The sequence below is a fragment of the Mobula hypostoma genome, chromosome 9 (genome assembly GCF_963921235.1).
Source record: "Mobula hypostoma chromosome 9, sMobHyp1.1, whole genome shotgun sequence".
NCBI lineage: Eukaryota > Metazoa > Chordata > Chondrichthyes > Myliobatiformes > Myliobatidae > Mobula > Mobula hypostoma.
This window is the reverse complement of record NC_086105.1, coordinates 62,175,720-62,202,980: the sequence shown is the minus strand read 5'-3', so window position 1 is coordinate 62,202,980 and position 27,261 is coordinate 62,175,720. Positions and strand designations below refer to the sequence as shown.

The 27,261-nt window shown below is 44.3% G+C and overlaps 1 protein-coding gene across 6 annotated transcripts in view; it reads right to left on the bottom strand.

The window, feature by feature from the left end:
• Positions 1-27,261, bottom strand: part of stab2 (stabilin 2) — a 215,217-nt gene that overhangs the window by 74,047 nt on the left and 113,909 nt on the right. For all 6 annotated transcript variants that reach the window (XM_063058388.1, XM_063058389.1, XM_063058392.1 and 3 more), the window contains 9 exons: positions 24,270-24,401; positions 22,035-22,163; positions 18,514-18,570; positions 18,317-18,412; positions 16,280-16,475; positions 9,707-9,802; positions 7,555-7,600; positions 7,379-7,452; positions 3,004-3,129 (listed from right to left, as the gene is read on the bottom strand). In XM_063058388.1, coding sequence (XP_062914458.1) covers positions 3,004-3,129; positions 7,379-7,452; positions 7,555-7,600; positions 9,707-9,802; positions 16,280-16,475; positions 18,317-18,412; positions 18,514-18,570; positions 22,035-22,163; positions 24,270-24,401 — 952 coding nt within the window. The remainder of the gene's footprint in view (positions 1-3,003; positions 3,130-7,378; positions 7,453-7,554; positions 7,601-9,706; positions 9,803-16,279; positions 16,476-18,316; positions 18,413-18,513; positions 18,571-22,034; positions 22,164-24,269; positions 24,402-27,261) is intronic.

Sequence of the window (27,261 nt, the reverse complement as noted above, 5' to 3'; positions counted from 1 at the left end):
ATATGCTGGGACCAGGTTAGATCCTCAGAGATCTTGACATCCAGGAACTTGAAGCTGCTCACTCTCTCCACTTCTGATCCCTCTATCAGGATTGGTATGTGTTCCTTCGTCTTACTCTTCCTGAAGTCCACAATTAGCTCTTTCGTCTTACTGACGTTGAGTGCCAGGTTGTTGCTGTGGCACCACCCCGCTAGTTGGTATATTGTCACTCCTGTACACCCTCTCGTCACCACCTGAGATTCTACCAACAATGGTTGTATCATCGGCAAATTTATAGATGGTAACTAACCACACAGTCATGTGTATATAGAGAATAGAGCAATGGGCTAAGCACACACCCAGTATGTCAGTGTTGACCTTCAGCGAGGAGGATATGTTATCACCAATCCACACAAACTGTGATCTTCCAGTTAGGGAGTCGAGGATCCAATTGCAGAGGGAAGTACAGAGGCCCAGGTTCTGCAACTTCTCATTCAGCATTATGGGAATGATGGTATTAAATGCTGAGCTATAGTCGAAGAACAGCAACTTGACGTAAGTGTTTGTGTTGTCCATTTGCTTCAAAGCTGTGTGAAGAGCCAATAAGACTGTGTCTGCCATTGACCCATTGTGGGGATAGGCTAATTGCAATGGGTCCAGATCCTTGCTGAGGCAGGAACTCAGTCTAGTCATGACCAACCTCTCAAAACATTTCATCACTGTCGATGTGAGTGCTACCGGGCGATAGTCATTAAGGCAGTCTGCATTATTTTTCCTAGGCACTGGTATAATTGTTGCCTTTTTGAAGCAAGTGGGAACTTCCACCTGTAGCAGTGAGAGGTTGAAAATGTCCTTGAATACTCCTGCTAGTTGGTTTTCAGAGCCTTACCAGGTACTCCATCAGGACCTCCTGCCTTGTGAGGGTTCACTCTCTTTAAAATTCCTCTATCAAATCTCTCCTCATTCTCCTACGCTCCAGGGAATAAAGTCCTAACCTACTGAACCTTCCCCTAGAATTCGGGTCCTCAAGTCCTGAAAAATCCTTGTGTACGTTCTCTGTGCTCTGTCAATAATATTGAGCACAGTGGTTAGCACCACACTTTACAGTGATTGGAAGATCAGGGTCAATTCCAGCTGCTGTCTGTAAGGAGTCTGTACCTTCTCCCTGTGACAATGTGGGTTTACTCTGGGCGCTCTCATGTTCCAAAGACGCATAGGTTAGGGTTAATAAGTTGAGGGAATTGCTACGTTGGTGCTGGAAGTCTGGTGATACTGCTGGACTGCCCTGGCATAATCCTCTGGAAAGGTTGGTTGTTGATACAAATGACACATTTCACCATGTGCTTCACTGCATGTGTGACGAATAAAGCTAAAGTTTATCTTTCTTTAAATTATGCTTGTTGACTGTTTTCTTTATCCAATGCACATCCCTAGTGCACTGCAGTGTATTACACCAGTGTTGGAATGGGATTGGTGTAAGTTATAGAGACTGGTAGCACAGCTGGTCGAGCTGTGCTCCGAAACCCAGCGAGCTGAGCTCAATCCTGCCCTTGGATGCTGTCTGTGTAGAGTTTGTGTGGTCTCCCTGTGAACAGTTGGGATTCTTCAAGGTGCTCTGGTTTCCTCCTGCATCCCAAGACAAGTGAGTTGGTGGGTTAATCAGACACTGTAAATTGGCCCTTGAGTACAGTAGAGTGGGAATATGGGCAACTTGGTGGGATTAAAAGGAAAATTAGGGGGGAAATGGAATTTCTCTCAGAACTGTCATCGACTCAAAGGGCTGAAGTGGTTTCTGTCTGCGTCATGATGAAAGCAAGTGAAAATTGGTGAAAACCTGAGGTTTTGGATTCTGCGCGTGACAGCTGATAAAGACTAGAGACTCCATGAGCAGCTAAAGTGGAGGCTGGAGACCCACAGAGTGGTCAAGAATGTGCTGGACGACTCTAGGACCCCAGACCATCTTGCCAGTTCCTGTTAAAGCTAGGCATGCAGACACAGGAATTTCACTGTGTGTTAAGAATATTAAAAGTAAAAATATAATCTGTAATATTACAAATAGTGGAATACTATAAAAAATATAAAAGGAGAGTTGCAATTGTTAGTACTGTGATGACAAACCAAGTTATCAGAAGATTGATGCTGATGAGAGAGATAAGTGAGACAATGGAGAAACATTCAAAATGCTAATAAGAGAGAAGAGAGAGATTAATGAGAAAGAAACACATTTCAGAATATTGACAGACAGGTTGCTTTGAACCTGAACTGTTTGAAGTTTGATGGACAGGCGATACCCCAGCAGGGGGATAAAAAGAACAGGTTCGCTAAGGCACGACACATACCACGAGATCACGAGATAACAAGACCCTGGAAGAGCGGTGTGCCCCCGCAAGTTTGTGGGAGTTTGGAGGTCTGGTCGTGGGAACCGACCATAGACACACAGAGTGAAAGGGTACGATCAGCGGGAACCTGGTGTATGTGTCCGCCCTTGCCTGGGTGCCGGGTTCACTGCGGAAGAACGGTTGTATTCGGAACGGAGGGGTCACAGTCGGTGACCACAGAAGACATAAAAAAGGGTCTGCCCGAAAGCCAACTGCGAAGAACTTCAAAGGCCTGTTTGAATCAAAATTTGCATTCTCTCTCTCTCTCCAACGGCACAACAGCGATTACTGCAAACTGTACTAAGCTGAACTGAACTCTGCGTCACTTGAGACTGATCATTTTACCCCTAGACTGCGATTAGAGCTTGGTTGATTCCTATTACCCTAGTTCTGTGTACATGTGTGTTTTATCATTGTTAACCTGTTGCATTTATATCCTTACGATTAGAGTACTGTGTTACTTATTTCTATAATAAAACTTTATTAGTTTCTGTTAAACCAAACTCCAACGAAGTGGTCCATTTCTGCTGGTTTGGTAACCCAGTTACGGGGTACGTAACAGTACTAATTAAAATGCAGAGTAGGCTGGTGTTCTTAGAATGATTACATGAACCGAAGATATTTTTAGATAATGTACTGTTCTTACCAATACAAACGAGTCCATCACCAGTGTATCCTGCCTGGCAGATGCACTGTCTTTGTCCTGGGACGGTCTTCTTGCAGTCTGCATTTTTTGAGCAGCCTCCATTGTCTGCTTCACAGGCGTCCACAGCTATGGTAAACGGGTCAGAGATTTCATTGTAACTTTAACTGATGATGACCAGGGAAGGTTGTTAATTATTAGCTACACCTCGAAGTTCAAAGTACATTTATTGCCAAAGTATGCATACATTATAGAACTTCGAGATTCATCTCCTTACAGGCAGCCACAAAACAAAGAAACCCAAAAGAACCGATTAAAAAAACTGTCAAACACCCAATCTGCAGAGGAGAAAATAAAACAAATTGTGCAAACAATGAAAGTAAGCAAATAGCATTCAGAACAAAAATGAGTCCATCAACGCAAAGCCTGGAACAGCCAGATCAGACCTCAGTTCAACACAGAGCCAGCTAATTGTCGTGGAGCCCTCAGACACGGAGCCCAGAGCAGCCAAAGCAGGCCACAACTTCAGCCTCAGTTCAGTGCAGAGCCAAGAAAACGCTGCAGAACAGTGAGCAGAACCAGCCTGACCCTTGCCTTTTGTCCTGGCACCCTGCCTTTTCAATCCATCTGGCCAGGTGATTAAATCATCCAAACCTCAGGTGGTTCTTTGCATTAGGAACCGGGCCCTGTCACATCAATAGGCTCCAGGCCCAGACCCCGCTGCCACATTTCCACCCGTACCAGATCTGTCCAAATTGGCCTGGCGCTCAGATTGAGCAAACCTCTCTCTCTGTTTAGGTGGACGGGCTTCAAATTTGCCTTCCGTTGCTCTGCTCTAATCACCTCGACTTTGCCTTGAATATGACTAACCGCAGAGTTGGATTTTTTGACAAAGTTAACTGGTCAATTTGTGCATATTAATCTAATCTTTATACTCATTTTAAAAAATCATAATACTCACTAAAAAAAAGTTTCATCATCATCATGTGCCGTAATGCATGACATGGGTGATTGTGGTCTCTCCATGACCATGATTGTTTGTGACAAATTTTTCTATAGAAGTGGTTTGCCATTGCTCTCTTCTGGGCAGTGTCTTAACAAGGCGGGTGAACCCAGCCATTATCAATACTCTTCAGAGATTGTCTGCCCGGTGTCTGTGGTCACACAACCAGAACTTGTGACATGCACCGGCTGATCATCCACCACCTGCTCCCACGGCTTCACGTGACCCTGACTGTGGGCTAAACAGGTGCTACTCCTTGCCCAAGGGTGACCTACAGACTAGTGGAGGGAAGGAGCACCTTGCACCTCCATTGGTAGAGACGCATCTCCACCTGCCACCCAAAAAAAAATCTTTACGCTCAATGAAAAAGAACTATGCAAGGTGGTAAGAGGCTCAGATCGAGTGGATAGTGAGAGACTTCTTTCCCAAGGTGGGTATGGCTGAAACAAGGGGACTATTTTAAGGTGATTGGAGAAAAGCGTAGGGAGGATGGCAGATGTCAGTTCTTTACAGAGAGAGAGGTGGGTGTGTGGAACACTCTGCCAGGCTGGCGGTAGAGACAGATACCTTCGGGACATTTAAGAAACTCTTACATAGACACATAGATGAAAGGAAAATGGTAGGCTATGTAGAAGGGAAGGGCTAGACTGATCTTAGAGTAGGTTAAAGGATCAGTACAACATCATGGGCTGAAGGGCCTGGGCTGTGCTGTTCTATGTTCTCCACAGGGATATACCGTACTGTGCAAAAGTCTTTTAGGCATATACACAGGGTCCTGAGGAAGGGTCTCGGACTGAAACGTCGACTGAACCTCTTCCTATAGATGCTGCCTGGCCTGCTGCGCTCACCAGCAACTTTGACGTGTGTTGCTTGAATTTCCAGCAGCTGCAGAATTCCTCGTGTAGGCACATATATATAGTTAGGGTGTTTTCTATATTGTTTCCTGTGTGAGTTCATTTTGATTTGATTTGAAGCACACCGTGGAAAGATACTCATCTCCATCCTCTTGTCCTCTTGTTATTTGCCCTTGAAACAGCAGTATTTGTGATACTGCTGTTAATATTAGTAAACAATTAGTGGATACAATACTGTGCAAAAGTCTTAGGCACACTGGCTACGTACGTATATGTGCCTAAGACTTTTGCATAGCACTGTCAAAGATAGCTTAAATATCGACCTTGGTATTGTTTATTTATATTACTGCCAAAATAGTAATTTGACAAAACTTGCAATTGTTAGTGCTAATAAAAAAATAACAGCGTGAACTGATTGTTTTCAGAACAATTAAATGAACGGAGAATATGCTTACATTATCCCAGGATAATGGTTACATTGGCTAGTCTGCTATAAAACTCTAACTTACCAGGGTAAGCAGTGTCCTTATATCATAACTCACCTTACTGGATTGGAAGTCACTTGGTATGGGGCAGGAATTATACTGATTGGAAATGCATGCATATTTGAGGATTAATTTAACACTAGACCAACAGGCTGTATTTTTTTCTTTCGTGCAGTTATAGAGGGGAGGCATAGAGGTTTTGTTGGCTGCTCACTGCGCAGAACCTACTCTCTCATTGGCATTACAGGGGATGCAAAGAAAAGAGCCATCAGAACTGTCACAGAGGCTGCTGAACGAGCCTCCTGATGGCTTTGGATCAAGAAACGTGACTCGTGGATCAATGTCATTGGGATCTGCCCTGGCTAGGGCATCTGGGTGAGGGTGTCTGATGTTGAAAGACCCAAGGTGCGTGATGACCCCAGGTTACGTCACTGGCGTTGTGTCCCGGTGCATCCTAGGATGTATCTCAGCATTGTCTTTAATATGCAAACCCAGGAAAATAAGGTACGGTACATCAGTATTTGAGCTGGATGTCAGCGTTTACCAGTGCAACACCACCAGGACATGATTAAATCAAGCAAACGGATATACCTTTACATTGTAAACTGTAGTGCCTCCTGGGGCAGCACAGTGATGGTCTCCATTGGTTGGGGTCGACCATGGCTGTTGTGTCCTAGCTGCACAAGCCAGGCCAGTACGATGCGGAGAGCAAGCTGGTTGCCCATGTAGCAGGCTCCCCCTCACCAAGCAGCTGATGAATCCAAAGGAATGGCGGAGACCGATACAGTTCAGCACTAGCGGCGTCGCAGGAGTTGCCAGTCTGCGTTGCACTCAGTGTAGGACTGCCTTAGCGACTCCAGCTCTGGATTTTTCCCGAAGCCTTCCCCATGAGTGGGGATAGCCGCAAGGCCGCGGAGGCTTGAGATGAGCTGCCAACCACAGCCAACAAGCCCCATCTGCCCAAAGCGACTGGTTTTTAAGGTGCCAGTGACCCGCCTTTGCCCCTTCTCCAGTCAGTAAAGATGTTTCAGTAGGGCTCCGTAGCTGAGCCACGTGTGAAGGCCTGAAACTGGACTTGGTTGTCAGAGGCTATTTGAGGTGCACACCACTGGGAACATTTAATAGGCAATAGGAGCTTATTCCTACTATACTCCTTCCCCATGGCTTTGACAACCTTAAGGAACCAGGCACAGTGGTGTAGCTGTTAGATAAGGGGCCCATAACTGTTCACAAATGTGTGGCCTGGCCAACCTGATAAGGCCTCAGCAATACTTCCTTGGCTTTATACCTTAGTGCATTAAACAAAGCAAATATTAAACAAAGCACTCTCCCTTCTCCCCTTTTTCCTTCGCTGTCTCTCTCTTCCCGATCCTCCTCAGATGGTCCTCCCATTTTTGTCTCCTTTTCCACAAACCCCACTTCTAGATGGCCACCGCCCATCCTTGTCTCTCTTTCCCCTCCTCCTTCTGGTTCTATCCACTCACTACGCACACAGTTCATCTATAAGCTTTACCCTTCTATCCCACCCGACTTTCTTATCTGGATCTTATTGCCCCTGCCAATCACCTCTCCCCCAACGGTTCCCATTCTCACCAGTACCCTGCTCTATATTCCTGCTCACCTCCCTTCAGCAGTCGTCTGCAACCTTCAAGTTGCCCTCCTGCCTATCTGCCCCTCACTTCTCTTTGCCTCCCATCTCCACTCTCCCCCATCCCTGACCTGGCACTACTTACTTGTCACCCTTCACCCTCCTCCATCCACCAATCACCCCACTCTCCTGTCTCACCACTCCCTCTCTCCTCCTTACACCTGCCATCTCCCCTCTCCGCTCCTGATGCAAGGTTTCAGCCCGAAATGGTAACATTTCCTTTCCTCCCACAGATGCTGCTCGACCCACTAAGTTCCTCCAGCAGACCGTTTGTCGCTCCAGATTCCAGCATCTGCAGTCCCTTGTGACTCCAGATATTGCACTTACTAGGGGCAAAGCAGTCACTTAAAACCATCTGAAAGGTTGCAAGCTTAGCAACAAAGCTTACCTTCACAGAATGTGCCGTTGCCTTTGAAGCCAACCGCGCATTTGCAGTATGAGGAGCCAGACGCAGTCAGGCAACTGTGCAAAAAAACAAAAATTCAGTGTATGTAAAAGAAACTCAGTGAATCATAAAATCAGTCACTAAAATCTGCTCTGGAACAGGTGGAAGGAGCCACGTACTTGGCACTTGAATAACACGTGTTGTTGCACAGGTCGTCGGTAATCACTGTAAAATAAAAATACACATTGCAGATGTTAATCTGATTGTTTTTCCAGTTTACCTCATGATGAGTCATAGTAATCTCGGTTTAGGGACATGGAGAAAATGCTGCCAATATCGAAGGAGTCTAGGACCAAAGGGTCCAAACTCAGAACAGAAGGATGTCCTTTCAGAACAGAGATAAGGAATTTCTTTAAACAAATGGTGGTGAATCTGTGGAATTCACTGCCATGGACAGCTGTGGAGGTCAAGTCACTGAGTGTATTTAAAGTTGATAGGTTGATAGGTTCTTGATTAGTCTGGGTGTTAAAAGTTACCGGGAGAAAGCAGGAGAAAGGGATTGAGAGAGATAATAAATCGGTCATGATGGAATGGCGGAGCAAATAAAAGAGAGATGATAGCTTTAGGTCTATACTCACTGGGATTTAGAAGAATGAAGGGGGATCTCATTGAAAGCTTTTGAATGTTGAAAGGCCTAGTCAGAGTAGATGTTGACAGGATGTTTCCCATGGTGGGGGAGTCTAGGACAAGAGGGCACAGCCTCAGGATAGAGGGGCAGCCATTTAAAACAGATGCGGAGAAATCTCTTTAGCCAGAGGGTGGTGAATTTGTGAATGTATTACCACAGGCAGCTGTGGAGGCCAGGTCAATGGGTCTGTTTAAGGCAGAGATTGATAGGTTCTTGATTGGACACAATATCAAAGATTATGGGGAGAAGATTGGGGAGTGGGGCTGAGGCGGGGAAAAAAGGATCAGTTAAAAAGTTAAAGTCTGCTCCGAGCCTTGTGGCCCAGCAGGCTGTTGCTTATGCCGGTTTCCGTGGTGTGAAGCGACTGAGAGTACGAGACCCTCCCCCCCATATAGGATGCCAGTCTATCGCGAGGTTATCCCCCAGCATTTTGCCGGTACCCATTTTCAGCTGGGTGGACTGGAGTGTGTGGTTAAGTGCCTTGCTCAAAGACACAACATGCTGCCTTGGCTGAGACTTGAACCCACGACCTTCAGACCGTGAGCCCATCGCTCTAACCACTTGGCCATGCGCCACACGAGAAAAGGATCAGCCTTGATTGAATGGCGGAGCAGACTTGATGGGCCACATGGCCTAATTCTGCCCTATGGCTTATGGTCTTATGGAAAAGGAGAGGGGGGAGTGGGGGAGAAATACCATAAATTGGAGAAATCAATATTCATGCCATCAGGCTGGAGGCTACCCAGATGGAGTATGGTATTCCTCATGAGAAGTACTAAAATGAAGACTTGTCTGAACTGCAGTTGCTAACATTAAACCTAACTGGAAATGTAAACACTTCCTTGGATAAAGCGACCCTTTTCTCAATGGTTTGCATGTGAATATTTTTCATTAGGAAGCAGGCCAAATTTGGAGTATTGTGTGCAGTTCTGGTCACTGCAATATCAATAAGATTGAAAGAGTGCAGAGAAAATTTGCAAGGATGTTCCCAGGACTTGAGGACCTGAATTATAAGGAAAAGTTGAATAGGTTATTCCCTAACTCCAAGTGGTGGACAGCAGAGATAATCTCATCATTTCCCACGTCATGTTGTCCTAGACCATCAAATAGGACCTCCTCTCATTCTTCCCTGGAATAAGTCTAGTCAAATGTCATTTGTGTAGCATCCACAGCAGATACGGGTAAGCAGACCAAGATTATACACAGCACTCCTGGTGTTGGCAATTACTAAATAGTTCAAGTAAGTTTTCCTTACATTTGCACCTATCTTATGGGCTGCCCCCAACACAGGACGTGTTGGTTGTTAACACAAGCGACGCATTACAAGCGATGCATTTCACCGCATGTTTCGATATACAAGAATCGGAATCTGATGCTTACAAATATAGAGAGGCCATCGGCCCTGTGGGTCGATGCTGGCTCCTGGGAAGAAATCCCATTAGTTTCAACCCTACTTGGCAGGCTAGTGTTGCAGTTGGCGCATCACTATAACAGCTTTACACTAACCACTGTGTCACCTTAAAGCTTGAATGATTTCACGTGCCAGCATTTTCATGAAAATTATCTTTACTCCTAACCTGTAAGAATGTACTCATATAGTCTTTTTATCTCCTGTGGATGAATGGTAATGAATCCAAACTTACCTGTTTCACAGTGGACTCCTCTCCATCCAGGTTCACATTCACAGCTACCGTCTCCATTGATTCCTTCGCTGCATTTACCGTGAACACATTTGCACTCTAGAAAATCATTGACATCATTGGTTATTCTTGAATAAGTGAGAGAGAACATTCCGAAACACAGCAGAGGAACAGGAGAGACTGCAATCAACACAGACAAAATACTGGAGGAGTTCAGCAGGTCAGTCAGTGTCAACGGAGGAAATTGTAGGTTGATATTTTGGGCTGACACCCTTCATCAGGACTGGAAAGGAACGGGGCAGAAGCCAGAATAAAAAGTTAAGCATCAGCACTCTGGGAGTCCATCCCACAGTTGGCCACTAGAAGCCATCAGTGGGCTCCTGGTTTCTACACAATCTAGCCTTGCTGTGTTACTTGTATGGTAATTGACTACACGGGTGCCTCGTTATTTTGAGTATTAAAGCTAGGTGAATTATGCTGCTCTTCACCCGGTCTTTGAGCCAACACGTGAGGGTGTGCCTGTCTTGCAATTCAACACTGAATTTCTTCTGAGTGTTTTGTTTTACCCTTGCCTGGCTATTTTTTTATATACTGGACTAGTTTTATTTTGATTTCAGTCTGCTGTGTTTTTTGGAAATACTTGCCTGCTCCTTTTTGATTCCTGTTTTTGTTATATTGAAGCACTGCCTGATTTGGATTATTGCCTTGGTTTTGGAACTGTGCTGGAAAGGCAAAATATCCAGTAAAGTACCGTAATGAATATTCATTCCAGCCTCCTGTGTGATTTGTGCACCAGTGTTCATTTCTCTCTCAGCCCCTTGGGTACCATGGTAGAGTTCTGGACTGCCAAGCCAGAGAGACCTGGGTTCAAGCCCAGACAGGCCTGACATTAGCAGAGGGGAAGGAGGGATGGGGAAGAAATTACAAAAAGTTAGAGAAATCAATATTCATGCCATTGGGTTGGAGGCTACCTAGAGGTATTTAACCTTGCTTACTCCACTCCCTGTCAGCTCCTGAAGTTCAGTTCCTTAAATATGAATTAATCTGAAGTCTGGGAGAGAAATATATAGCACAGCTGATGCTGTGTTATACTTTTAAAGTAGTGAAATACATGTTATATTTCAGGCCAAAACATTTCACCAGGATTGCCCGAAAAGTAATCCACTCACTTCCCTCCATAGATGCTGTAGATGCTCCATAGGTAATTACTCAAATATTTTAGAGGTTGCCTCATTAAGGGAAGGATGTGGAGGAATGGGAATGGGAGAGGGTGCAGAAGGGGTTTATCAGGATGCTTCATGGGTTAGAGGGCATATTCTAAAAGGAGAGTTTGTATAAATAAGGGTTGTTTACTCTGGAGTGGTGTAGGTTGAGAGGAGACTTGAGGTTTATAAAATTATGCGAGGTGTAGATAGAAAACTAGCATCTTCCCACCCCCACCCCGGGTCAAAATGTCCAATACTAGAGAATGTGCAGTTAAGATAAGAAGGGTTACTTCAAAGCTGATGCCTGCAATTTTTTGAAAGCACAGAGAGGTGGGTGCCTGGAATGTGTTGTCAGGGTTGTTGGAGGTAAATACAATAGAGGGCATTTTAGATATTCTTAGATAGGCACATGAGCATCCAGAGAATGGAGGATATGGACATTGTGTCGGCAGAAGAGATTAGTTGGGCAATTAATTATTAGTTTAGTACAACATCATAGGCTATTGGGCCATCTCCTATGCAGTATGGTTCTATGTTTTAAGATTTGCATTGATAGCTGATAGGAAATTCATTATCTTAATACTTCTATTTTCTATCAACTTAGTTCCTTATAGCTTCAAGGAGCACTGTTGCAGGAGAACAGCATCAATCATCAGGAACCCTAACCATCCTGGCACGCTGTCTTCTGAGTGCTGTCGTCAGGAATGAGGTACAGGAGCCTCAGGTCCCACACCACCAGGTTCAGGAACAGTTATTACCGCTCAACCATCAGGCTCTTGAACTAGAGACGATAACTTCACTCACCTCAACACTGAACTGATTCTTCACTTTTAAGGACTCTAGAACTCATTTTCTCAATGTGTATTGCTTATCCATTTATTATATTGTTCTTTTTTTGTATTCGCAGTTTGTTGACTTTTACACATTGGTTGAATATCCATCTTTGTGTTTTTCATTGATTCTCTTGTGTTTCTTTGTACTTACTCTGAATGTCCACAAGAAAATGAATCTCAGGGTATTATATATGGTATCATATATTGATAATAAATTGACTCTAACTTTTTGAACTTTGAACTTTATTTTCCTGTTAGTATTCTGTATTTCTGACCTTCCTATATGGAATCTTCAATTGGGACAACCTGTTCCATTGAACTAAGGCCCTGTTTGTCTCCTCAGGTGGGTGTGAAAGTCTTAGAAAGGGAGCAATTTTCCTCTGTTTGCTGCACTACAAATATTTCAACTTTCATGTAGTGAAAAAAAAATCTTTGTTCCCAGAGTGGACATTGTCTACCAGTCTGACTGGAATTTGTTTCTGTTTTGTTTGGCTTCTCCAATGGGAATTTGGAGTCAACCATTAGTTTTCAAGACAGAGTCACAGGGTAATACAACTTGGAAATAGGCCTTTTGGACCAACTCATTCATGCCAACCAAAATGTCCATTTGTGCTAGTCTTGTATCCCTGCATTTGGCCCTCAGTACCTTTCCTATCCATGAAACTGTCCAAGTATAAGAACATGAGAAATAGGAGCAGGAGTAGGCCATCCTGCCTGTAGAGCCTGCTCTGCCATTCAATAAGATCATGGCAGATCTGGCCATGGACTCATCTCCAGCTACCTGCCTTTTCCCCATAACCCTTAATTCCCCTACTATGCAAACATCTATCCAACCTTGTCTTAAATATATTTACTGAGGTAGCCTCCACTGCTTCATTGGGCAGAGAATTCCACAGATTCACCAGTCTCTGGGAGAAGCATTTCCTCCTCATCTCCATCCTAAATCTATTCCCCTGAATCTTGAGGCTATGTCTCCTAGATCTAGTCTCACCTACCGGTGGAAACAACTTTCCTCTACCTTATCTATCCCTTTCTTCATTTTATATGTTTCTATAAGATCTCCTCTCATTCTTCTGAATTCCAGCGAGTACAGTCCCAGGCAACTCAATCTCTCCTCATGTCTAAACCCCTCATTTCTGGAATCAACCTGGTGAACCTCCTTTGCACCTCCTCCAAAGCCAGTATATCCTTCCTCAGGTAAGGAGACCTGAACTGCATGCAGTACTCCTGGTGTGGCCTCACCAGTACCCTGTACAGTTGCAGCATAACCTCCATGCTCTTAAATTCAATCCCTCTAGCAACGAAGGACAACATTCCATTTGCTTTCTTGATAGCCTGTTGCCCCTGCAAACCAACCTTTTGTGATTCATACACAAGTCCCTCTGCACACCAACATGCTGCAGTATCTTACCATTTAAATAATAATCCGCTCTTTCATTTTTCCTTCCAAAGTGGATGACCTCGCATTTACCAACATTGTACTCTATCTGCCAGACCCTTGCCCCCTCACTTAACCTATCGATATCTCCCTGCGGACTCTCTGCATCTTCTGCACAATTTGCTTTTCCACTCAGTTTAGTATCATCAGCAAACTTAGGTACACTACACTTCATCCCCTCTTCCAGATCGTTAATGTATATCGTGAACAGTTGCGGGCCCAGCGCTGACCTGTGCGGCAGACTGCTCATTACTGATTGCCAACACCCATGTATCCCAACTCGCTGCTTTCTATTAGTTAACCAGTCCTCTATCCTTGCTAATACATCATCCCCAACTCTATGCATTCTTATTTTGTGGATAAGTCTTTTATGCAGCACCTTATCAAACACCTTCTGGAAATCTGAGTAAATAACGTCCATCTGTTCCCCTCTATACACTGCACTTGTTAAATTCTCAAAAGAACTCTGGTAAGTTTGTCTTTCTATCTTGTTAACATCAATCATTGTTGTACCTGTGTCAACCACTTCCACTGGCTGCTTGTTCCATATATGAACCACACTCTGCATTGAGTTCCTTTTAAAACTTTCCCCACTCTAACTTTACCACTAGTTTTTGGTTCCCCATTCCTAGGGTGACCACCCCATCTATGCTTCTCTAAATTTTATACACCTCTATAACGTCACTCCTCAGGCTCAGGGACTAGAGTCCTTGCCTGCCCAAATCTCCCCATAACTTAGGCCCTGGAATTCTGGCAATAGTCTTGTAAATCTTTGACGTCTTTTGTACTCTCCAGGAAACATGGAGGTGCCAGGTTAGGTAGAAGATCCCAGGTTCTCTCTTTTGGGATTTCATAATTGCCTGGCCTGGTCCAACCACACGGATGTCAGGACCAAGAAAGTTCATCATGCCCCTACTTTTAGATTCACCTTTCTCTATCACTTGTTAATCAAACACACAGTACAGTGAAATGTATCCTTCGCATTGGCAACCAGCACACTTAAGGATGTGCTGGGGCAACCCACAAGTGTTGCACACACATTTCGGCGCCAACACAGTGTGCTTACGATGTTTTACAGAATAGTGCAAGCAGCAGCAGCAACAACAAAATGGCACAAGATGACGATAGCAAAACGAGCCCCTTTCCCATCCCTCCCATTTACCCAACCCCTCACACAGTTACGTCTCCAATCCCTCTTGCATTGGGCAGAAGATACAAGAGTCTTTGAGTTATAGAACACTACAGATCAGAAAAGAGCTCTTCAGCCCATCTATACTGTCCTGATAAGGCTGAAAACATACTGCCAGGGCAGGCTCAAGGACAGCTTCTATCCCAGCATTATTAGATCCTTGAATGGACTCTTGTATGATAAGATGGACCCTTGGCCTCACAATCTACCTCGTTATTGTATATCTGCTCTACATTTGTATAGTAGCTTTTGCATATTATTCTGGATTGTTATTGTTTTACCTTGTTATTGTGCTACCTGAATGCATTATGTAATAATTTGATCTGTATGAACTGTATGCAAGACAAGTTTTCCAGTATATCTCAGTATACATGACAATAATAAACCAAAACCAATAATAATTTGAAAGGTTTTAAGATTTTCTGACATTAGAACCCCAAAAGAACAGATTTATTAAATTTAATTTATAACATCTCCCAGTGAGATTTAAACTCATGACTTTGTAACAACATAGACCACACTAAAATTTCGGTGGCTCTCTGCTTAAGTGATTAATAGGCTGTGCAGCATTTTATGAGATCATGAACAGTTTTCCGTAAAGCAACATGTGCAAGCTGTGGCAATAAATAAAGCTTGAAGTAGGAGGATTTCCTCTGCACTCCAACTGATAATGACATTTACCCATCACATCAGATTTCCTTCATTGCTTTTAGAACAGACTTATAATCTGTAGGGGCAGGGGAACGCACATTTCATGCTCGATCTACAATACGTTTTTATGGGCAAGGCTGACCCTTCTTGCCTATCCTTCATCACACTTGATGAGGAGGTGGTGGTAAGCTACCTTAGTGAAGTCTAGGTGCATTCGCGGTGCTGTTGGGGAGGGAGTGACTGTGAAGGAGTGGAGATGGATTTCCAAGTCAAGGTGATATGTAACCATCACTGTAGAGAATTGCACACTCAGCCTGCTCTATCGTGGGCACTGGCCTCACCAGCGTCGAGAGCATCTTCAAAAGGCGACATCCATCACTGAGGACCCTGGGGTTTTCTTGCACAGCAGTCTTAAGAGTTTACGGGGAATGGTGCATGATGCACCTTCAATTATTCCAAAAGACTGAAGTAGGGTAAATACTGAAAGGCTTTTATTCGCAGTGAAATATGACTTCCAGCATGCTGAGTGTCTGCCCCTGGACTGAGGGGGAGGAGCAGGGCGAAATCGCCTTTATTCAGGGCTCTGTGGGAGGAGCCTCAGGGGCAGTCAGCAGAGGGGCGTGTCCAGACAGGTAACCCAGTTACAACCTATATATGTGGTTTACCACAGTGCGAAAATCAAAACAAATCCAGTGACATGGCTGTTCTGCGGACAAAAATGCCTTGTTAATATGAGAGGTCAGAGGGGAATGGCTAGACTGGTTCAAGCTGACAGTAACTTGGACCACGATAGTGTAGCGGTTAGCGTGATGCTATTACAGCTCCGGCATTCCAGAGCTTGGAGTTCCGTTCTGATGCTAATCTGTAAGGAGTCTCTGTATAAGGGTATAACATAGTATAATATGAGGGTATTCTCCGGGTCTTCCTAATTCCACCCTCCCCGCAACAATCCAAAGATGTTTGGGTTAGTTATAAGGGTTAATTGTGGTTGTGGAGTTGCAGGGGCAGATTGGCTCAAAGGGCCAAAAGGGCCTAATCTGTGCTGTATTGCTGAATAATCACGTGTTACAACAGTGATAGGCAGAAGAGCTTCTCTGAACACACAACACATCAAACTTTGAAGAGGATGGGCTACAGCAACAGCAGGCCTTGAAGAGGTGACTCACCGGCCTCTTTATTAGATACAAGAGCCAAGGAATAAAGCGGCCACTGAGCGCATAAACCTCGCGATCAGTTCGCTAAGGTAGTCAGGGTACATACCTTGATCACAGTGTATTCCGTACATGCCTTTAACACAGGTCTCACAGGCTGTACCTGTAAAACCCTCCTGACACTTGCAGATCCCTGTGCCGTTGACACCGTCCTGGCAAAATCCGTTCCCAAGGCACCAGTTTCCAATCTTCCCCGGACATGCTTGGCATTGCTTCCCAAAGTAGCCGGAGCAGCAGTCTCGGGTCTGAAATGAAGTTAGGAGCAATGGTGTGGTTAATAATACTAGTTCCAGGGTCTGCCCAATGCCAAATGCGACACTTAAACAGTGTTCAGCGTGAGGGACGACTGACAGAGTGCAGGCTAACTCAAGCCTTCTCTGGGACACTGCCTCTGGACTCCTGTATCAAGTCCATGCTGATACAGAATCCCCAACTTCTTTGTAATAGGAGAAAAAGAAAGGCAAGTTGCTGGTTTTAAGTTATTTCACTTTATTGTTTTAACTACCCTAAATTTTTAATTAAGTTTTAAATTTTTTTTTTGTTTTTTTTTAAATTGCGGGACCACATTCCCTGTAGATTACATAGAATTAAGTGAATTTTTATTGATATACTGTGAAGACCATTCCGACATGTATCAGCTCTTTGTATGGAGGCTCAATTGCACCGGATTGCAAGAGGTGACAGAAGGCTGTAAACTCAGCCAGCTCCATTATGGCCACACGCCCAACACGCTGGAGGAACTCAGCAGGTTGGGCAGCATCCGTGGAAGCAAACAGTCAGCGTTTCAGGACTGACGAAGGGTCTCGGCCCGAAGCATTGACTATTTTATTTCCACGTATGCTGCCCAACCGGCTGAGTTCCTCCAGCGTGTTGTGCGTGTTGCTTTGACCCCGGAATCTGCAGAGTATTTTGTGTTTTCCATTATGGCCACAATCCTCTCCACTATTGGGACCATTTTCAAGTGGTGATGCACCAAGAGGGCAGCATCCATCATTAAAGACCCTCACCATTTGGGACATACCTTCTTCTAGTTACTACCATTAGAGAGAAGGTACAGTAGCCTGAAGACCCACAGTCAACGATTCAAAAATCAGCTTCTTCCCCTCCACCACCAGATTTCTGAAAAGGTCCATGAACCTGTGAACCTTTTATTTTTACCTCTTTAATTATTTTGTAATTTATAGTGATTTTATGTCTTTGCGCTGGACTGTTGCCACAAAACAACAAAAAAATTTCATGGCATCTAAACAAAATAACTTGACTTTGATTCTCATGAGCTTCTATATTTTATATTAATTTTTAAAAAGGATTTTAAAATATGAGGGAATAAAACAATAAAAAATCACTTGCAGCTTTTGCAAGGACAGGGCTGGGGTGAGGGTTTTGTTGGCTGTGGAAGCTCTAGGGATTTTATCAGAGACAGATCTTCCTTCCCGTGTTGCTGAAGTCCCTGTCTGCACTGAAGACGCACTAGTAGCTTCAGGAAGCTTCAGATCAATGAAATGTGCATATGGACCAGAGGAGAACGGGGGTGGGGAGATGTAAGGCACTGATTTGGTTGGGAGATCAGGAAGCCAAATCTGCTCCCTAATGTCTAATCAATGGACTAGGTACCCTTCATAATAAGTCATAGATTAATACAGGCTATTTGGCCTAACAAGTCCATGCTAACCACAGCATCCTCCCTGCTAGTTCGGTCCATAACACTCCAGGACCCTCCCCTCCATGTACCTATTCCCGTGCCTCTTAAGTGTTGCAATTGTACCTGCCTCAACTGCTTCCTCTGGAATCAAGTGGGATTTCAGCTTCCTTCCCCTTCCTTTCTAGTCCTAATAAAGGGCCCCGGCCTGAAACGCTGGTTCTTTACGCCTCTCCATAGGTACTACCTGTGTTGCTGAGTTCCTCAGTATTTTGTGTGTGTTGATCTGGATTTTCAACATCTGCAGTATCTCTTGTGCTTAGGCTTGTAGATCAGGGTTTTGCACGATGGATTATGTCAACCGTGATGGTTGTCAGTGACATACCGTACATTTTACCATGAACTATATCCCATTTTTACCTTATATCAGATATGAATTTTACTTACAATCACAGTTTTCACACAGGTTGATACACATCCAAGGTAGAGTAATCTCTTCCCTTGTAGATATGTTACAAGGATACAGCTCTTCCTTTTCCCGGTCTGAGGAAAGAAAAATAAAAAGATAAAAATAAAACAAAATTCTGCACCAAAGCTGAGGAATAATTTCCTATCATATTCTGACAAGGAAAATCCGTTCTTACCATAGGGGTTAACCCAGCAGGACAGTTTGATTTTTGCTGACAATTAATGCACCTGCCCTTTAGGAAAGAACAAATATTCAAGTTTATTGTCATTCATCTATACATTTTGTATACAGCTAAATGAAACAACATTCCTCTGGGGCCAAGGTGGAAAACACAGTTCAATTAGTTACGATCCAACACGTACAATCTCAAAATAACATTAGCATAAGTCCCTGAGAGGCACAGCTTGAAGATTGACCGGCTGACATAAAGTGCGAGGTGCACGCTTATGTTAGGCAGTATAATGTTACTGGCTGTATTATAATAAACAAACAGTTGTAGAAACATGTGAAACAGCAGCAATGAAAGATGAGAAGTGACCAGAGCAGGATGAGAGTGTGCCAATGATTTAGGGAATGGGGAGGAGACAGCAAGACATTCAGACAGGGTGTACATGTGTGCTTGGCACCAGCAGGGTATTAAGTCTAACAGCCTGGAGAAAGAAGCTGTTATCCATCCTGACTGTTCTTGTCCTTATGCTGCGGTACCCTCTGTCTGACAGGAGAATGAAAGAGATGGTGGGAAGGATTTGAGGGGTCTTTGACAAGGTTGTAGATAGTTATACATGAGAGCTTTGTGAGTTCCGTGCAGCCTCTTACGAATAAACTCTTCTCAGGCTTCCAACCAGGTACAGCAATCAATTATAACCGACGTTTCAATGACAGACTCTGCCACCTTCATCACAGATGATGCCTGGGCATGTCTAGCCCGGTAGTATATATACCCTTGTCGTTCGTCCCTCCTGATTGGTTAGTCCTCATCCAGTCAGGTTTTCCCTGTCTCACCTTGTTTACCATCGAATTCCAGTTCTTACCTAGAGCGAGACATTTGTCTTTGTTAAAATTCTTTTTCTCTAGTTTTATTTCAATGGCTTCCTTCACCAGGCTGTCCCAAAACCTATTGGTGTGGCACAGTAGTTTTGTGCAGTTGAAGTCAATCTTATGGATTTTGCGAATATAATGTTCTGCTACTGCCAAATGGATACGCCTCCTGTGCTTCTTGATGCATGTTTCCACCATGTATCCTGTCTTTGCATTCACAGGGAATCCCGTATGCACCAGCTGTCCTGAGTTCCAGGTCAGTTTTCACCTGCACAGCCTGTGATTTAAGCTTCCTTACGGGTTTGCGGATGGTGTACCCGAGAGGAGTTTATTTGTTATATATGCCAGGAAAGCACTCGATCCTTTTTGTGTAGCCTATTAGTTGCTTTTCTAAACCCACCAGAGTTTTTATGTTTTCTTTGGCAACATTTATACATAACTCTTTTGGCACATTCATGTCAGAAGTTTTCAATCGTTAATGTTAATGAGGCGATGGAATTTCAGCAGTCCATTGAACTCATATCTCTCAATATTTGTTTTCTTTGACCCGAACCTCAATATTGGAATTCATTGCTACCGATGGCTTAACTTCAGATGGTTGTAAATTCAGCCAGCTCCATCACAGATACAAGCCTCATCACTATCTGATGCACTATCAATTACTCTAAAAGACTGGAAGTAGAGTAAATACTGAAAGGCTTTTATTAACAGTAAAATGGTTCCATGTCCATGCTGTATGTCTGTCCTGGACTGTGAGAGGAGCAGTGACACAATCGCCTTTATTCAGGGGTCTGTGGGAGGAGCCGCAGCAGCAGTCAGCAGAGGGACCTGTCCAGGCATGTCCAGACAGGTAACCCAGTTACAACCTTATACATGGTTTAGCACACTATCAAGGACATCTTCCAAAAGCACTGCCTCAAGAAGGCAGCATCCGTCAGTAAAGACCCTCACAATCCAGGACATGCACTCTTCTCACTACCATTGGGGGGGGAGTACAAGAGTCTGAAGACCCATACTCAATGTTTTAGGAACTGCTTCTTCCCCTCTGCCATCAGATTCCGGAACAGACAATGAACACTACCTCACTATTCCTTTTCCACACTATTTACTTACTTGTTTTTATTGTCATTTGTTATGGCTGCACTGTACTGCTGCCACAAAACAACAAATTTTACAACTAATAATATACTCGATTCTGATTGTGAACTTCCTGAAGTATGATAGGCAACTTCTTGAAAAGCAGTTCCACTTTGTCAGCATGCTGGGCTATGTTAACTCAGTTTAATTTGTTAGATGGATATGAGATAACCCATGACATAATTGCAAGAAAAGCACGGGACTTCTCCCTGGTATTCTTGGCGTCATTTGGCACTTTGAGACCAGTGAGAATTTGGCTATTCTCACATCATTCTTAGCACAAGCCTGTGACCACTACATTGCCTACATTAAAGCGCTTGCTATATTTCAGAAGTTCTCTGTTACAGTTATGGAGACAGAGTAATGCAGCATGCAAACAGGCCCTTTGGCCCAGCCTCTCCATGCTGACCAAGGTACCAACTTAAGCTGATGCAATTTCATCCAAGCCTTATACAGTAAAGATAAGGTCTCATATAATTTATTCACAGAGGTCCCCCCAAACACTACTGTTACACGTGTGGAAGGGGCTGATAGCTGTGTAAGGAAAGAGTTGTTATATGTGTAACACAATGTGGAAGTTTGTAAGAAAAAGAAGGAGTTGGTCTGGGATGTGGGAATATTTTGGAAAAGGACAAGGGAACCAGTCCACGTTTTGGTCACTTAGTGTGATATCAGTCTACAGCCTTGAGAGTAGATCATAGTGAAATACGTGCTTGCCTGGGAAAGTATAGAGTAAGGGATCTTGAAGGGTATTGGAAAGGGACAACTTCTTTGTGTGAGTGGCAATCTTCTCTTAGGCTGGTTCATGACTAGTGCTAAGAGCTGGAGAAAGAGCCAAGGACACTGAAGGGGGAGGAGGAGAAAGGGGAAGGGGAAGGGGGGAAAGTGGGAGGAAGAGAGAGAGAGGAAGAGTGGAAGAGAGAAGGAAAGGGGAGACCGAGGGAAAGTGGGGGAGAGAGGTGGAGGGAGAGGGGGTAAGAGACAGACAGAGAGAGAGAAAATGGAAAAGCTGTTGAATACTTTAGGTTCCCTCCAGCAGTATATTATGTGACATAGTTTAGTGATTGTGTGATAAGTATTATTTTGCCTTATTTACTATTTTATTTATCACTCTTCTTTCTTTCTGTATTTTATGCATTATATAACTCTAATAAAGTAATTTCTCATAACCTTTAACAGGTGTACTGTGCCTTGTTTGTTTACAAATACGTCTTGCTGCTGAATTAGGAAAGAATAAGGAACGAATGTTAATATTTTTCCATTACAAGTTGTCAGGTTAGTGAATCAGGGTAGTTCAATAACTTGGGACTGCAAGTTACTGAGGATCAGGGAAATGGATCTCCCAATATCATGATCCCTGCTCCCTCTTGCACTTGCAGTGGTGAGGGGGATGCTTGTAGACCCTGTGCAAGATCTAGGTGCTGTGTTCAGAGCTACACGTAGTTCCTTCACGTCTAGACACCGGAGCACAACTGCATTCGGAGCAACGAGTAGTTCCTTCAAATCATTTTGAACTCTTACCGGTAACACAGTGGTTTCATTGGTATCACATCGATTTTTCTGGATCTCTAGAACTTTTGTCAGTCCGTGGATCATTCCTTTGTCTGTTTCCACATTAGTAAAGTTGACTGGTGCGTCATTCACAAAGAGCTACAAGTTATAGGGTCACAGAGAGATACAGTGCTGAGAGAGTTCGTACTGATCATTAACCGACCATCTCACTCGCATTCTGTATTCATTTCTTTTTACTCTCCCACCCCCCTCCCTCACCCAATCCTACCCAGTCACCTACACATCAGGGACAAGTTGCTGTGCTCAATTAACCTACCATCCATCAACTCCTCCACATAGCAAGGTGCATGTAAGTTCCTTCTCTCAGAGTCATGAACCTGGAGAATTCTCTGCCCCTGAGGGTGGTGGAGGCAAGATCATTAGGTATATTTAAGGTGGGGACAGTTAAATCTTTGGAAGCACAGAGGAATTGAGGTTGATGGGGAAATTGGCACAAAAGGGGAATTATGACCAGTGTAGATCATACTGAATGATAGGGCAGACTTGAGGGGACGAGTGGCCTACTCCCGCAAATATTTTCACATTCGAGTGGACTTTATTAATTAAATAATCTGAAATCAGAGGCAGCAATCATGACTATAAGACCCCACTTGATTTCACAACTGCGCTTCAGGGAAAAGTTTTTAAACCACTCGGTTTGGCCAAACGTAGGATGCCACGGTAGCGTAGTGGTTAGCACAACGCTTTCCAGTGCCAGTTGTAAAGTCGGGGTTCAATTCCCACCCCGCTGTCTGTAACGAGGTTGTACATTCTCCTCATGACCGCGTGGATTTCATCCAGTTTTCTTGCAAATTCCAAACACATACAGGTTAGGGTTAGTGAGTTGTCATCCTCGTCATTAGGTCGCATCTGGAATTTCCAGTTGGTGAACGATTTCCCTCCACGCCTCTCTGACGTATTGGGAAATCATGTTCGTGGCAAGTTACAGCAGTGGTTTGCCTTTGCCTACTGCCCGGTGAGTTTAAAGAAATCACCACCTCTTGCAGTGGATGACTAGGACGTCTAAGTGCCTTGTCGTGCTCTTAGCGCTCCATAAACGCCTGCTGGCCTGCCTTCTTGACTGTTGGACCACTAATTGGTCTCTTTCGCTCAATCCGCCATGGCCAGACTTCACACGCTGGGATAGGCAGATCCCCTACCTCACCGAGGGTCAAAGACCTGTCGGCTACCCTCACCTGGTCTGGCCTGTCTGCTGAGGCGGTTTACCGGGGTGTGGCCACTGTGCGTGTTACAGCTACTTGGAGCCACAGGTGAGAGCTGAGCGCCAGGTGGGAACCAAAGGTGGACAAGCTGCCCTGAAAAAGGCACGGCAGGCCCCCCACCAGAGGTGCTACCCCATACACCCCAGTGAGTTGTGGGCACACTATATTGGTGCTGAAGGCGTGGTGACACCCTCAGACTGTGTTGATTGCTGAAGCAAGCAACGCATTTCACCGTATATTTCAATGTTTCGATGTACTTGTGACAAATAAAGCTATTTTTAATCTTTAGTATGTGGGTATATTCTTAATATTATAGAGCAAAACCGTACAATTTTAATAAATTGTCTGTCGTTGGTGAGGAGGGAGCAGACAAGCTTCTGCTTGTCACACCATTCCTTCTATTAGCAAAGCTATGCAGCCAGTGACGTAACTGGTCTGTGCAATCGCTCTTCATGGCTAGCTGCAAGTCCCCAGATGTTCCACACTGTCTACTAGCTTACTAAATCCAAACCCAGTGCTTCGGTCAGTTTGTTTTCACTCTTTCTTTTGATTTATGGATGCACTTTGTTTAAATTGAAAAACAAGTTTATTTGTCACCTGTACATCGAAACATACAGTGAGATGTGTCACTTGCGTCACATCAATCAGTGAGGTTTGTGGGGGGCAGCCCGCAAGTGTTGCTATGCTTCTGGTGCCAACAAAGCATGCCCACAGCTCACTAACCCTTACCCGTGTGTTGTTGGACTGTGGGAGGATACTGGAGCACTCAAAAGCAACCCATGCGGTCACAGGAGAATATACAAACTCCTTACAGACAGTGCTGGGAATTGACTCTGATCTTACAGCTGAAGCCTTAAGTGCTCTCTTGTCTTTATCTGAAGCCCTGTTTTAACCTCCAGTTATCTCCATTCATGATGTCTGCTATCTGTCAACATTATACACCATAGGATGGACTGTTGTACACACGGTGTATATACTGTACCTGGCCATTTCTTCGAAAGAAACCAACTTGAAATGAAAATCCGAGCATAGTCTCTCGGTGCATCCCGTTGTGCATATCACTCTGCGTCAGTTTCTGAGCCAGAATGACGTGGTATTTGAGTAAATCTTCATCCTGTTAGAAAGATCAGGAGGTAATATTCTCTATATCCTTTAATAATCCTTAGGTTAGCAATGCTGACACATGGAGAGAAGCTAACATTCATTACAGCTTGGAAGAATGAGACAGGATCTCTTAGAAACCTACGCAAATTTGATGTGTGTTGCTTGAATTTCCAGCATCTGTAAAATTCCTCGTGTTTGCGTTTTTAAAATTCACTACTACGAAGCCTCTTCCGGTGATGCCTACACTGAAGAAGTTTAAATCTTCTCTTCGACGGGAGTTCAGTGAAACCATCTCTCACTGCTCCCCATCTGTAATTTCTTCGGCTCTTCAACTTTTCGACCACATTTTGACTCCTCTCATACCCCTTTTGCCAATCACCTGTCCAGCTCTTGGCTCCATCCCTCCCCCTCCTGTCTTCTCCTATCATCTCGGATCTCCCCCTCCCTCTCCCACTTTCAAATCCCTTACTCACTCTTCCTTCAGTTAGTCCTGACGAAGGGTCTCGGCCTGAAACGTCGACTGTACCTCTTCCTATAGATGCTGCCTGGCCTGCTGCGTTCACCAGCAACTTTGATGTGTGTTGCTTGAATTTCCAGCTTCTGCAGAATTCCTCATGTTTGAAACTTTACCAGAACTGGACAGATTAGATGTTGGAAAGATTTGGCTTGGCGCAGCTCATACACTATCTATAAATTTGCTGATGACATAAGTGTTGTTGACAGAATCTCATCTAGAAACTTAGAAAACCTATGGCACAATACAGGCCCTTCAGCCCACAATGTTGTGCCGAATATATACATACTTTAGAAATTACCTAGGGTTACCCATAGCTCTCTATTTTTCTGAGCTCCATGTACCTATCCAGGAGTCTCTTAAAAGACCCGATCGTATCCACCTCCACCACCGTTGCTGGCAGCCCGTTCTAAGCACCCACCATTCTCTGCGTAAAAAAACTTACCCCTGACATCCCCTCTGTACCTATGTCCGAGCACCTTAAAACTGTGCCCTCTCATGCTAGCCATTTCAGCCCTGGGAAAAAGCCTCTGACTATCCGCACGATCAATGTCTCTCATCATCTTATACACCTCTATCAGGTCACCTCTCATCCTCCATCACTCCAAGGAGGAAAAGGCCAAGGAAGGTGACAAGGAATCAGAATCAGCTTAAATATCAATGGCATAGGTCATAAAATTTGTTGTTTTGTGGCAGCAGTGCATTACAATACGTAACAGCTGCATCGTCAGGAAATTTACAGATGGCATCTGAGCTGTACCTAGCCACACCGTTGTGGGTGTACAGAGAGCAGAGCAGTGGGCTAAGCACACATCCTTGAGATGTGCTAGATTTGATTGTCAGCAAGGAGGAGATGTTATTTTGGATTTGCACTGACTGTGATCTCTCAATGAGGAAGTCAAGGACCAGTTGCAGAGATAGGTACAGATGCCCAGGTTTTGGAGCTTGTTGATTAGTCCTGAGGGCATGATAGAGTTGAATGTTCAGCTGTAAACAATAAACAGCAGCCTGATGTAGGCATTACTATTGTCCAGGTGATCCAAGGCTGGCTGGAGAGCCAGTGAGACTGCAAATGCTGTTGACCTCTTGTGGTGATAGGCAAATTGCAGCTGCTCCAGGTCTATGCTTGGGCAGGAGTTGATTCAGGATGTGATGAAAATGGGCAATAGTCACTGAAGCAGCTCACCTTGCTCTTCTTGGGCACTGGAACGGTTCTATTCTTCCTCTCAAAGTGTGCATAAAAGGCATTGAGCTCATCTGGGAGAGAAGCATCACAGCCATTCATGATATTAGCAATGGCCTATAACCCCTGCCAGACCCAACATACATCCATTTCCGTCTCTAATTTCAATTGGAGTTATTTTTTCTCTCTTAAAATAGCCTTTCATAGGTTGTACCTGGACTTTTTGTATAGTTCTGGATCCACCGATCATGAATGCCACAGATCTAACCCTCAGCAGACTATAAATCTCCAGGTTCATCCATGGCTTTTTGGTTTGGGTATGTCCAGTATGTTCTCGAAGGCCACATCGGGTTTATGAAGTCTCATGGGGAGAATCAAGGGATATGGTGAGATGGTGAGATAGTGTGACCAGGGTATTGAATTGAGCTGATCAGCCATAATAACCCTGAAAGGTGGAGCAGATTCAGTGGATTGAGTGGCTGACTCCTGCTCCTATTTTCCATATTTCTACATCATTTACTGTTGATTTATTTTAGCAATGAAGCAAGGGTTTCTTCAGTAGCCTTATAGAAAAGTACCGACTTTCACAGGGACAATTATCAGTCAAAAGAAACTACTTTTGTAGACGGTGGATGTGGAGAGAGAAACAGAGTTAGAGTCATCGGATGAATGTAAAGCTGAGCACTTATAAGGCATTGATCAGACCACACTTGGAGAATTGTGAGCAGTTTAGGGCCCCTAATCTGAGGAAGGTTATGCTAGCATTGGAGAGGGTTTAGAGGAGGTACATGAGAATGATCCCAAGAATAAAGGGTTAATGTTTGAGGAGTATTTGATGGCTTTGGGCTTGTATTTGCTGGAGTTTAGAAGAATTGGGGGGGGGGGGGAATCTCATTGAAACCTATTGAATATTGATAGGCCTAGATAGAGTGGAAGTGGAGAGGATGTTTCCTATAGTGGGGGAGTCTAGGACCAGAAGGCACAAGCTTAGAATAGAAGGACGTCCCTTTAGAACAGAGATGAGGAGGAATTTCTTTAGCCAGAGGTGGTGAATCTGTGGAATTCATTGCCACAGACAGCTGTGGAGGCCAAGTAATTGGGTATATTTAATGCGGGGGTTGATAGGCTTTTGATTAGTCAGAGCATCAAAGGCTATGGGGGAGAAGGCAAAAG